Source organism: Microchirus variegatus, assembly GCF_963457635.1.
Source record: "Microchirus variegatus genome assembly, chromosome: 6".
In the NCBI taxonomy this organism is placed as follows: Eukaryota; Metazoa; Chordata; class Actinopteri; order Pleuronectiformes; family Soleidae; genus Microchirus; species Microchirus variegatus.
The window spans coordinates 18,000,446-18,014,359 of NC_139807.1; the positions used below are offsets into that span (position 1 = coordinate 18,000,446).

Sequence of the window (13,914 nt, forward strand, 5' to 3'; positions counted from 1 at the left end):
CAGCGCACACTCGCTCTCACAGAGGGAGCTAGAGCCAGCGCGTCTCTCCTCTCTCCGAGGCGTCTCTTCGCCCTCCAACCTCCAGAGTTTAGCCCCCCGCGCTCCACCCCATCCTCACCTCCCATATATGCTCCACCATCAGCACCGCTACACCAGCACCCCCCCCCCCCGCCGCCGCCGCCGCCCTCCCGCCTCCGCTTAAAGAACAAATTCGGGGATTCAAGCATGCCACAACAGCAGCTATAGGTGTCCGCCTATCCTCCCCCCAAAGTCACCGCAGGCGCAGCAGCGGGCTTCCCCCGTCCGAGAGAGCACGGAGACTCCACCGAGTGATGCCACTGCTGCATCTGCGAGACCAGCAGCCAGCGACCGCGCACATCTTTGACGCCTGCTGCTGCTGCTGCTGCTGCCGGAGGAGAGGACCAGACACCACAGACTCGGCCCTTGACAGAAGAGAGAGTGAGAGATAAAGAGAGAGAGCCTCCCCTCCCCACCCCCCACCCCCTCCCACGGCTCTGCTCCCGTCCCGACTCCAGGATGTCCGACTGCAGCGCAAGTCCCGACGACGACCGGGTGATCAAATGTAGGCATGCCAGACCCTGCACGGCCACTGAGCGCTTCCTCTGTGCCTGTCACTCATCATCGTTCTGTTCTGTTTGCATCCCTCTCGTTGCACCGTTTCTTTCTTTCTTTTTTTGTTCTGGTTTTGTTTGAAGTCCATGCCCGTGTGTTTATTCTAGCACCTTGTAATATTATTATAACAATAATAATAATTAAAAAAAGAAGAAGAAGAAAGAAGCCCATTTGACCGGCGAGTCGCCATGCATGTGCCTCTTAACCTTTTAGGGGAGGTGATGATGGATGGATGGAGGAGGTGGAGAGAGGGGGGGGGGGGTAACCCAGCACGATACGCCATAATCAGGGTCTTCCCTCGTTATTCTATTAGAATTCACCCCCTCACCGAGGCATTACCCCATTTTCTAACAAGGGGAAGTCTCTGCCTCTGTGTATCACCAAAGCTAAATGTGCGACACTCAGTGCTGCATGAGCTCCGTTTACACCATCCACTCCTAGCGGTGGTTTCGTGTTACTGAATAGTAAAACCCTATAGAGACACAACTGAGAGTGATAGAGAGGAGGGGAAGCACAGAGAGAGAGAGAGAGAGAGAGGGAGAGAGAGAGAGAGAGGAGATGAGCATCTTGTTCCAATGAAACATCAAGCAGTGTGACGATGACAGCGAAAGGCAGACATAAAGGTAAATAAATGTTACGCATAACCTGCGATCTTTGGTGTTTGGTGCTTCTGCTGTGGATGTGCTTGGTGTCACGGGATGATGTTGCATGAAAGCAACGATGTAAGCAGAGGAGAGGAGAGAAGGAGAGAGGGAGGGAAGGATGCTATGGAAGACTCATCACTCTGAGATTCAAGGATTTTTCATCTTCTCTGTCTTTGCCTTCATGTTGTGGTGCGCGTGTGTCCGTGCGTCGCGACCGTGCCTCTGCTCGGATGTGCCGACCACTTCCACATGAGTGGCCTACATTAGCGATCTAGTTTTATTTTTAGCCAAATCTGAGCCAAAGTCGCGTAATCGATTGGTCTAATCGGGCAGGCAGGTGGGCAGACAGACAACTTTGCAGGCCGAGTGCGCATCATCGTACCCGCGAGTTTAAATTGAGTTTTCCCAGCCTGTGCGTGCCATGAAACCGTCCCCGTGTTCGCTGATGTGACACAGTGTTCACACATGATGGATCTGTGAGTGCTTTTGATCCGTGGCTTCTGTCACAGAGGCCTGAATGTCAGTGGGTGACTGTGCCTCTCTCTCTCTCTCGTGCGTATCCCTGTTCCACGGCTCCGTGAAGGCTTCCCCTTCCCTCTGGTTTCCCTCTCAGACTTAACCGAGAGACAAAATGGTGTTTTTAAGGATGCTGGGCTGCGCATACATGTGAGCGAGGATGTCGCCTTAATAACAGCTGTTAGTCAATCATTGGATTATGGAATATTTAATGCGTTTATGCGAGTGTCTGTTTCTGCTTCACGCGTGGGCGGCTATAGGGGGAGGTAAAGGAGGGGCTCCCGCTCGCTCGGGTCAGGATCCGCGGAGCTCGCACAGATTGTCGTGTTTATCGGGTCACAACCGGGCTGGCACGGCTTCCACGCACGCAGCCTGTCACACGCGACGACGCCTGGCGGACTGTCTCTCCCACTGGCTCCGCTTAACAAACTCACGAGGTCTCTCTGCCGGAAGAAGTGGGGCTGACAGTTGGATGCGCCGCTCGGGCATGCCCCGGTATTCCGTGCGTGCGTGCGTCGTGCTTTGGAGGGGGGGAGGGGTGTGCTGGGGGGCGTTAGGGCTCTTGCAGTTTTTGCACGTACAGGACTCGAGCACTGCATTTGCATATGCCTACAGTACAGCTATGCTACTAGCATACATGACTGCAGCTGTGCAGGGGCGGTGCTAGTAAAGCGAGGCTCCTGGAGGGGAAACATTGACTGCAACTAACTGATCCCCCCCCCCACCCCAGCACCCATTCCATCTGTTCTCTGCCTCCTCCTCACATGCACCGTGTCAGTCCACATAATAATTTCTGTTTGCAGCTGGGTCATCAAAACCCAAACGCCACCCCAACACTAAACAAACCCTATAGTGCTCTATATTCTCACGTACCGTCCATCACACATGCACTCAGACACACACACATAGTTGCATCTTCTCTCAGACATTGGTGAGAATGATTTAGAGTGTATCGAGGGACATCGTTCAAAGAGACGTCACCTCTAACGGATGGACTGTGCCAGGTAGTTCCCCCACATTATAGATTGCTGTGAGAAATGCACAGAGATGGAGCCAAAAGACAAAGCACACGGAGACGAACGGACAGAGAGGCAGAGAGTGTGGGGGCGAGGTGAGGGAGCGGGAAGGAGAGAATGTGACAAGGCCACGAAGGAGGTGAAGTTGCTGGAGAGAGAGAGAGAGAGAGAGAGAGAGAGAGAGAGAGAAACAAGAGAAAAATACAGGGGACATAGTGTTTCACACACTGCTGAGCAGCAGGACAGATTTCTGTTCCTGAACCAATGGACCTCTCACACCCTTTTTGATTCACTGATCTGTGTCTGTGTTGTGCAGACTTGAATTGGACAAAACAGAACACAACATTTGCAGGAACACAATGTAAGTTCTTTTCCACCGCATGCCAGACTGATAACTGTAAATACAGCTGGTCAAAGTGGATCTAATTTACCGTCTGTAACAGTAAGAAGACATTATGCTGTCAGTCTCTGTGTATTCTCTGCTCACAGAGGGACATCCTGCAGCATTAAAGACACAATAAGGAAAACTACACTTATTTTACTGTGATAATAGACGAGCTCATCAGTCAGTACATTTACTTTATGTTTGAAAAGATGAGATTAAAAATTAGTCCGACTTATACTGAATTGTACTAACTCGTATTTCTCAAAGTAGGACTAACTCACTCAGGTAATAATACAGTTTGGAGTTGAATAACTACTTCATGTATACATTTAATTGTACTCAATAGTTCCCACAAATGAGCTTGGAGCCAGAAGTGATAGACTAATAACAACAATAAAAACTTTAAAACTTTATAAAGCACCATTCACAAAACCAAAGGTCTCTGTACAAGAAGACAAAACAGAACAAAAACACAAACAAAAGAAGCTAGAAGAAGCTATTGTGCAAAGAAAAACAACATGGCAAAATGCAGAACGATGGATTTTTGGACTGACGAGCAGGACACATTTATGCTCTTTCAGTGTAAAAGAATTAACTATTTTGAAGTTAATGTACAGTAGAAAGATATGGGATGGATAAGTTGCCATCCATCCACCAACTAAAGCTGTTTTGGTTTGCATTTTAAAAAACAAACAGGAAAATGCCTATTACTAACTAAATGAAAGCAGGTATATCGCCACCTTGTGTCATAGAGTTGAACACATTATATTCAATAAATCAATGTTTGTGTACTGGGACAAGAACATTATTCTTATTAAATGGTGAGTGCTACTAACAAATGGTATACTTGTGCATAACACAGACATGGAGCTTGGCTCTGTAGTTCTGATGTTACAGTTTCTTAGAAGTTTTTGAATGGTTCAAAAATCTGGTCCAGATTAAGACAGACCCAGTGGAAATGGCCAAATCTCACTGCTGCAGAAAAACCATGAACCTGAAAGATGAATTAAATGGATTAAAGGCAGTTTTTCCGACTGCCTTTTGCTACCCCCTCTAGCACCTAGGGTGTGTAATTCACACAAACGTGGTCTTATTCAATGAAACCAGCAACGTGTGATATTAGACTAAACTGGAGTTCCAAATATGAAACAAAAACAAATGTATACTCCTGTGTGCAACCTTAACATTTAAATACCAGGTTTGTTTTCCTTAGAGGCTCTTTAACATGTAACAGGATCCACAGCATTTTAATTAATAACATTATTGATGGCTGCTGTCCAGCCGGTGTCACTGGCCTGGTGCTGTGCACGCTGAGTCACTGACATGGAAAGGAACCATGGTTTATGTTGTTAGGTACATTTGCACTTTTTCTTTCACAACATAATATATCAAAATGTGTGAAGAACGGTGCGTTGGACACAGAGACAAGTAGGCATTTAATGGACACAGCTTCCAAAATGTGTGGATTAGTGTGACCTCTGAGTCAGCACAAGTTAAAGGTGAACTCTCCCTGTGCAGGTGAACGGACGAAATATTGAGGAGCAAAAAGGATATGTCATTTTGGTGGATACAGCTTGGCTTGTCGAACATCCGTGTGACTAACAGCATTAATCACGTCTGCGTGTGCTCCGGTTAGGTGTTTCATTTAGGTGTCTGTAATGTGCACACTGCTTCATTGTCATGGCTTACTGGTTAATCTAAATGGAATAAGAACATTATTATTCACAGTTAGTTACACCGCTGTGACAAATCAAACAGTGCAGACTGAGAGAGGCTCTAAAATGACCTTTCTGATGCCACATTAACACCAAAGCAATTTTAATTATATACTTTAAAGTGTGCGGTATATGCTGTATTGTATGGGTTTATCTAATAAGAGCGGGAACTCAGTGGGCGATTCATTAAGTCAACGTTCAAACTAGGTCAAATTGCAAGGGAATAAGATAATCTAAGGTATATTAAAGGACCTCAAGTTTTCCAAAATTGGATTTGATTTATGTATCTGTGGGAAAAAAAGGGTTATTTTTGTGCTATGTTGTGTCCATTGCAACTGCAGACACCACTTAATTATTTGGCCACCACCAGTAAAGCTTTAGTCTCTGTTTCAGAGTGGATGACCTTTGCTAACACACATTAAACAGGCACATTTGACTAAAGTGCCATTATAATTTGTACGTTTTTATAGACTATTGGTATTTCTATCATATCATTCTAAGTTATCAAAGTGGGACATAGTGGGACTTCAACTTCAACAAAGTCATCTCCATAAAACGTTGTCATCATGCAAATATAGTGCAAAGAGGTCTTTATGTAATTGTTTGCCTTTAAACATATCAGGGAAAGAGACGCGTTTTCACAGAAACTGAGTGGACCCATGTCCAATAAGCACACATGCAATTATGTAGTATTCATGACACACACACGCACACACACACACACACACACACACACACACACACATACACACATACACACCACCTCTGGCAAGGCTTGAGGCACATTGGGCATATTTCTTTTTAGTACAGCATGCTGTCCCGTTCCTCCATGGTCCCCTAGAGCGCTCTCGCTCTCTCATGCACACTCTCTCCCCCCCCCTGTGTGTGTGTGTGTTGGAGTCTGGTGTTATTTTGTGAATCAGGGGTCCCACCTTGACAGGTCTCTGTGCCCATGTGGTGTGCAGGGTGGCAGGACAATGGCTATTTATATGAAAGTACTCCAGAGGGGGGGGGGGGGTGTCTAATGAGGGCAGGCTGTTAGGGGTTGGGGCGCTGTTTCTGTTCGTGCATGTGTGTGTGCATGTGTGTACTGTGCATTAATTGAATGACTTCAAACGCCTCTTTTGTTGCCCCCTCACCACCACCACCACCAGCACCTTCAAAGACCCATGGATGTGTGTTAGCTGATCTGGGTCAAAGATGGTTGAAAAATACTCTTGTGCACCCAGATTTCTGTTCTTTCCTCCCTCAGTGTGTCCCTTCTTCATTTGTTCCTGCTAAGACAGGCAGTGGGCTGAACTGATCTTTGGAGATGTGCGTGTGTGTGTGTGTGTGTGTGTGTGTAATCACTTTAGATTAAGTCCTGTTGAGGACAACGCATATAACATCACACACACACACATGCGCACACACATGCAGGAATGCCATCACATCTGGTTGATGTCACAGGATGAGCAGTAGTCAGATACAGTCTGGACTTGCAGACACAGTACTGCATTGTAATAATTCCATTCACAGCCGACACGAGCGCGGTTCTGTCATGCTTTTTGTGATAAATGTTTGCGTATCATTTTTACCTTGAGAACGGATGCAGTTTAACTTCTGACATATTTACAGCTGAGCCCCAAAGGCCATTTCTGTTTATCTTCTCTAAATCTGACAAGCAGTTGATGGAGAAGCACTAGTTTGTTTTGCCTCGTACCTATTTTTTGCCAGGCGACAGGCACAAACAAGTGCTGATGGATCATCACCGACTTCTACCGTCATTTCTGCAATTGTCATTTCTGAATGCGGAAGGTGTCCCTGTGTTATTAAAACTGATGAAATATTCCCATAATTAACTTTAGCCATTAGGGATGAAGGGTGCACACAATAACAAGATGATTCTGATCAGATTCTGCTCCAGTTAGGCTATTAGGCCAGCCCAAACAAATTACAGAGATTTGGTTGAAAGCTATGTCATAGATTTCCTCTCAAGCTTCCTCTCACTGCTCTGTGATGTGGAGATTTTTGGCTGAGCTGGCAGCTTTGGTGCCTAATAAATTCCACACTGGGGAGTTTAGCTATGGGGAAAGGGCCAGAAGACAAAAACAGTATAAACTACATTAGGGGGAAGCTGAAAATGCTTTTCACCTCTTTGCTCATCTCACACCATTTGGTCCATCTCACCTCACAAGCGCGAGTCATGTGATCGGTTGACTCAGTGAAAAGGACAGCTCTGGATGAATGACATGTTTTTTCATTGCACTTGTCTCCACTTCAGTGAGTGGAGTTCACCGTGTTCATCACAACAATCACTTTAGTCAAGAAGTGCAGGATTTTATTAACTGGCTTCACTGTTCATCTTCCTGCTAAATGTGACAATATTTTATCAATCGGATTGGATTTTTGCCAAGCATGGGAGGGTGTAATCAATTCACAGTCAGTTTACCCACAGGTAGCATTTCAGTTATTATACATTAATTAAGCCTGCCTGATGGCAAATCAACCTTTGTACTTAGTTTTCAAATGTGGCAAAATGTAGATTTATTATACTAATGGGATTATGTATACCTTTAAAACTTCCTGTAGTATATATTCATTTGATAAACAAGAAATACAAAACTACAATTAATCTCATGGCTCAAATGATGGAGTTTGTTTTTAGATTCATATAAGGCCTGTTTTTCAAACTGAAGGCCTGTTATTCCTAAATTCTCCGGGAAAAGGGGGATGTAAGACAGAGAAACGATGCACGGTCAAGGTTGAGACTGATAGTGAGTAGTTTGCCACTGTTGAACCTCAAATAGAGAGAGTGTGTCGGGCATACTGGCCTTGTGCACCGTCTCAAGGATTGTTTGGCTGTATTCATGTATCAACACGGGCAAGTTGTTCGTCAGAATCTGAGATGACGCCCTGCAGTTTATGTCTGGCTTTGCCTCCTCAGTACTGAGCTGTCTTCAATCAATTCTTCCACCTTAATTCATCACTGACTCCAGAGATTTTATCACTGATCCCAAAGCCCTGGTAACAGAAATCTCCCCAACATTTACTAATTAAAAAGTAACTGCTAGCAGATAAAAGGCTGTCATGGTGCATAGTGCCGTGTCTAGGTCTGGTTACATCCTTCCGGTCTTCCTAGTAGGTTGCTCTTGAGCAGTTTAGGCTTATCATCTTTATACATATATTAAAGTTGCAATATGTAAGACATATGGCGCTTGTGGAAGATGTAGATACTGAACCTGTGAAAAAAGATCATTTTTACTGTCCACAAGACATTTTATGGTTCACACGTGCCACACATGTATCCAGTGTAAACACGGCCTTAAGCTGCTCTCAGACATGCACTGAACTCTGGAGATACTCTGGAGATTGTCCAGGCGGGCTGTATGTGTGAATGAATGAAAATGGCTCCTCCTTAAGGCCACAGTATACTTCTCCGACTGCGTAATGCGTTATCCGACTGCGTCACCACGGAGACCCTCGAACCTTCATACTTCTGCGTCGTGGTGACGGATACTCGCTGCAATTTCCCGCCCGATCCGTAGGGGTCGCTGCGCAAGGTTGTTGTGCTTTTGGCTACAGTGAGCAATGGCGTCCGAGAGAGAAAGAGAGAGAAAGACTGTTGTTGTTGAAACAGTGGCCGTTTCTCACTTTTCTGTGTCACGGAACGCAGTTTTAAGATAATTTGAGGCGAGAAATTGGCCATTTAGAGTCTAAACATGTGGTTTGTGTGTTAAGATATGGCGTATTTATAGTTTGGCAGCAACGTTGTCGACGTCTCTGTGGACGCTCGGTGTGCACTGTGAGCCGGCACAGAGCAGCTTCGCTCGGCCTGTCCTGAGGACCAATCGCAGCTCTTGCCGTCTCCGTTGTCCCTCGACGGAGTGAAGGACACTTAAAAAATATTTTGTGCTGTTGGAGACGACGCAGAGCCTGTCGAAGAGGCTCCGCGTAACCTACGTAGAGCCCTTTACGCAGGAGTATAAATTGGGCTTTAGTCTAATCTCTGGATAATGTCAGAGTGAGCTCATGCGAGAACGAAATAAGCGAGTGTCCTGCCTCCTGCATCCTCAAACATGTTTTGCAGCTGGATCTCTGGAGGATCCAGCTGCTGTTGTGAACATGTCTCCTGTGGCTTCTGACATATGTCAATGTCAAAGCCCATTTTCTGGACATTATTCAGAATTCATGTCTGAAAAGGACTTGACACTGTATTCAGGTCCCCCTGATACAACTGCCTGACCAATTTAAAGTTGGTCCTTGATGCCAATCATGATAATGCATCACAACGTTATAACATGAAATAACTAACTTATCATCACTCACAGATTGCTTACTTTGAATTGTACATTGGGGAAGAGAAATGGAAAAAAAAATAAAAAGAGTAGGCGTGGGAAATAGTTTGATCAGAAAAGTGCAATAGCCTCTCCATTCATTCCTATTTCCATGCACACAGAGAGTTTCATTCATGCATACACACCTGTGATTCCATTCATACTGAAATGAGGATCCACATCAGTCTGGTGCACACGATCCTACGTTCAATTCTAAAATATTTTCATTACCTGGAGCATACACTCAGACTGTGTAGAGTTCATGTGCTTTGTAAATGGATGGATGACAACATTTGCACAGAACCTTTAAAGGTTGAGTGCCATGGGGAAATTTGTTTTGCAAGGGGCTATAACTCGCAACGACAGAAAGATTTAATAGGTAGAACTAGCAGAGTTTTGAAGCGGTGCTTCTGTTTGTGCTCTTGAAGTTGAAACAGTCCCATCAATAACTACCTTTTTTAGCAAACAGCAGATTATCTGAACTGTTCCAAACACTCTGTGGATGACGTGGCTTTCTTCATTTCCTGTGCTGCAACTATCTCTGCTCTCACACAGAGACTCTAAGTAGACTGGTTCCACTAGACTACTTGAAACTACTAAAATGTATTGAATCGTCAGTGTGTGCTCTTGTTCTGCACAAGCTCAACCACTGAATTTGTGCAACTTCTGCTCGTCAGATGAGCCTTTGTCGGGGAGCCCAAACATCATTTGTAAAAGTGATGTCTGAAGTACCTCTTTACAAACGTGGATCTATTGTGTTTGTGTGTCACACCATATTCAATTTCTAAACTTAAGTGTGTTTCGTGTGTTTAGTTTTTACCTCATGCTCATCAGGAGACATGACCATAACAATCAATTAATCGCTAAAGGTTCTGGGATAAACTCACCAGGATACAACAGGTCAATTAACATAGAAGGACAACAAAAATATTAAATATTTTTATGTGAGAAATTTGTCTGAAGTGTCTTTTTAGCCACACTTCAGTTTGGTTTGGTACGGTTTGTTTCCATTAGGAATAGCACCAAAATAACTGGCCCCAACTGTTCCATTTTTCGGTACCCTTCCCTTGGGGTTCCAGAGTAATGGTACGGGTGGAGCTAGACCCACGATAGTCAGGTGAGTGGGCGACAAAAAAAGCATCACTCCCTTGCGACCGGCTTGATGTCTTGTTGAGACAAACAGCCACAAACAAAAAAACAAAAAAAATTAGCTGCTGGATGTCCTTCATTGTCTGTTGCGTCGCGTTTGATGTCACTGTTTGTTGTCGTTTTTCTTTGTCTTTGTCTGCTGTCGTCACACCGGTACAACGTGTCTCGCTGACGTGCCCATTGGGCACAGCCCACATCCCTCCCACCAAGTGAAGGCACTGTTCTCAGTCGAGCAAACCTGAGTGAGGGCTCTACTGTTCTAAACCATACCATACTGTACCAAACCAAAGAGTACCATGATGGAAACACCGCTTCAATGCACTGTTCAGTTCTCATTACCACGCTGCACAAAGGAAGTGATTACTTTCATGTCAAGACAGACAAGACAGGCCAGATGCTCCAGTAAAGCGAAGCAGCTACAAACAGGGTGACCGACTGAAAACTCAAACAGACGCCCATGAATAGTTTCCAATTTGATTTCTACCGCCCACCCCTGCACTGCTCCTCTTTACACAAACATTCCTTCAGTCAGGTCTGATAGTATTGCTTGACAGAGCCTGTTCAGATGAAGGACATTTCATACTAATGATGTTACATACAGAGACATAAAAATAACAACAATAACAAACAAAATCACCAAAGGTTGTGCTGTGTAGCTTCAATGCAGGCTCTCGGAGACTTTGGACTGTTCCAACGTTGTCCATAGGTAACATGTTCAATTAAGTGATTGCTATGCTTTGAATCAAATTACATTTCCTAGTTGCTTGCACTTAGTGCTAATTAGCAAATAGTAGCATGCTAACATGCTAATCAGAAGGTTTGCCCATTATCCTTTAGATACCACTTTAGATACCACTGATGGCCAAATTGGAGTCGGAGACATTTCCAGCTGACTTTGGGCAGGTCTCCACCCCTGACAGGTCAGCAGCCAGTCTATCACATGACCAACATGCAGAGACACACAACCATCCATAATCACATTTACACTTATGGTCATTTTACTGAATCTTCAAACGAGCCACACAGACTTGGGAAGAACCAGCAATGTCCACACACAGAATGTTCCCACATTCAAATGACACTGCACTACCCATAAAAAGACAATGGACATGGTAAACAATATAGCTGCTAAACATCAGCATGTTAGCATTGTGCCACTGTCAGCTTGATAGCATTCTAATGTCAGCATTTAGCAAAGCACAGCTGTGCATTAAGTGCCATCTCACAGGGCTGTCACTAAAAAGCCCCCCATTCTTTGCTTTATCCATTTTTATTTCTCTGTCTCTTCAATTCATATAAGAGTTCAGATCTTTGAACGATAGATGAGGAATAAATACTAATTAATGCTTTAATTAATGGGGAGAAAATTACTATTTTTGCCAGTAAAACTGGTTTGAGGAAAGAAAAGGTGAAAGTAGTGGTTACAAATTTAACTTCAGACGTAGTTTCTTCATAATTCACAGCTCTAAACAGAAATCTTTCAGTCTTGAACCTCGTGCATCGGTGGTCAGGTGTAAAACAACGTTGTGGTTTGACTGTGTCAGTACTGAACTTCTCCTCTCTCTCTTCTAACTGCCAACTATAGTTTTCCCAACTATAGTTCCTTTCCCTGAGCTCAGTGTCTCTGCCACTCTCCACTCTCCCTCTCATACCTGCCCTACTTTCACACTGCTCTCACAATTTTACGAGTTTCACACCCCCCACCTTTCCCTTTCACACACGAGCCTCAGTTTTACCTCGAACCAGAGATATACATGCAGCACAGAGAATGCACAAAGTTCATGTATCCTTGCACATACTTACTGTTTGTGCAGTTGTTTTGTACGATATACGAATAAAGGAGGAGGTTTATACTTTTATACTGGCTGGGTTCGTTTTGTTTTGTTTCATACATAAAAATGAAGCCATATACAGTAAACACCAACATGCATGAGTAACTCTTTTCTGGGCTATTTTCTCTCACAGCCTGAGGTGCAAAAACCATTTACACTAAACCCAACCTGAAAAGCACAACTGGTTGTTGTTACTCGTACAACTTCTGTTCTCACAGATAGAAAACAGAGCTGGCAGCTTGGCAGCTCACGGTGTTCTGGGACATCTCAGGGTGTTATAGCGTGTTGGGTTGAGTCTTGAGCTTCGGCAAACCTTCTTGGTTTGTGGTAGGTGCCGTTAAATAATTTAGGGTGTCCAAACATGTCGTGCAGTTTGTCTTTGTAAAGTCGTGGGTAATCAGAGATCGTTGGTTTGATTGGGGACAGAAAATATCTCGAAACCATTGCAGCCATTCAATAATAACTCAGTGAGAAGCCAGAGGTTCAGTTTTATTCACAAACGGCAAACGCAAGCTCTGTTGGTGTTACTGGTCAAATGGTGCTGATGATTTTACAAGCCATGCATTATGGGTGTATGTGGTTGTTGAGTGACATTAACGCGCAACAATTAACATTTAATGACGGCCACCAGTGTGAAGCTAAGAGTGTGGGAAGAGAGAGATGCAGCAGGAGAGACAGAAAGAGATGGAGACAGAAAGAGATGGAGAGAGAGAGAGAGAGAGAGAGAGAGAGAGGGTGCAAAACAGAGACAAAGTGACAGAGAATGAAAGAGTGTGTGTAGCGAGAGAGTGAGAGAGCTAGGCCTAGTTTTAGTGTATAATCTAGGCCATTATCTGTGTTAGCACTGGTGGGGCTCCAACAGGCTCTGTGGATCCTGCATAACAATACCTTTTATAAGCTTGTATGTGTGTGTTATGTTGTGTTGTGTTGTGTATGTGTGTGTGTGTGAGAGTGTTCCACTACAGTGCCACACTTGAGTATTCATGCATGGTATTGCCATTTTGCCATACATAATGTGCGCATGCGCTCATGTGCCTCCGCTTTATGTGTCTTGCCGCTGAGTTTGTTCCTGTTTAAGAACACTTGTGTGCGTGTCTGCATTTTGTCGAGTGTGTCTTTATATGTGTGTGTGTGTGTGTGTGTGTGTGTGTGTGTGGGTCTGACTGCTCACGTGCAGCTGTGCTCTCTTGCTGTATCACCCCCCATTGACAGTCAACCCCCCGCTCCAGCAGAGCCCCGGGGGCCTTCATTATGTAAGAAAGACATTACTGCAGAACAGAGGCAGAGAGACATTGCTGCAGAACAGAGGCAGGCAGCCGTGGTAACGCTGGCAGCTCCTGCTTCAATACAACACATATAGCTCTCTCCATAAAACAGAAACACACACACACACACACACCCATGCTTGGAGCCTGCAGCAGAAGTGTGATCAGGATAATGGTGAAGATTGAGAGCTGCCGATGTTTGTGGCGCGCTTAGTGTGGCATACAAGAAATGTCAATAAATCAAATTCTGCATTATAATAAATTCTCTTCTCTTTCCTACACCAACCTCTCTCATTCCCTCCACAATCCATTTCTCCCTCCACCCATATGTGCATCCACATTCTTAAACTCTCCTTTTCCTTAATCTCAAATATGATTTATTCCCCTCTCTTGCTCCATCACTGATTCTCCTCTGACTCACATTTCCCTTCTTACTTCCATCT

At 44.6% G+C, this 13,914-nt stretch overlaps 1 protein-coding gene across 1 annotated transcript in view; it reads left to right on the forward strand.

Moving 5' to 3' along the window:
- Positions 1-537: 537 nt before the first annotated feature.
- The window catches only part of LOC310929020 (protein phosphatase 3 catalytic subunit alpha-like), a gene marked incomplete at both ends in the record, with an annotated part of 36,388 nt that continues 23,011 nt past the window's right edge, over positions 538-13,914 (forward strand). Inside the window, one exon of the mRNA XM_083891716.1 lies at positions 538-583. Within this exon, the coding sequence (XP_083747842.1) occupies positions 538-583 (46 nt within the window). The remainder of the gene's footprint in view (positions 584-13,914) is intronic.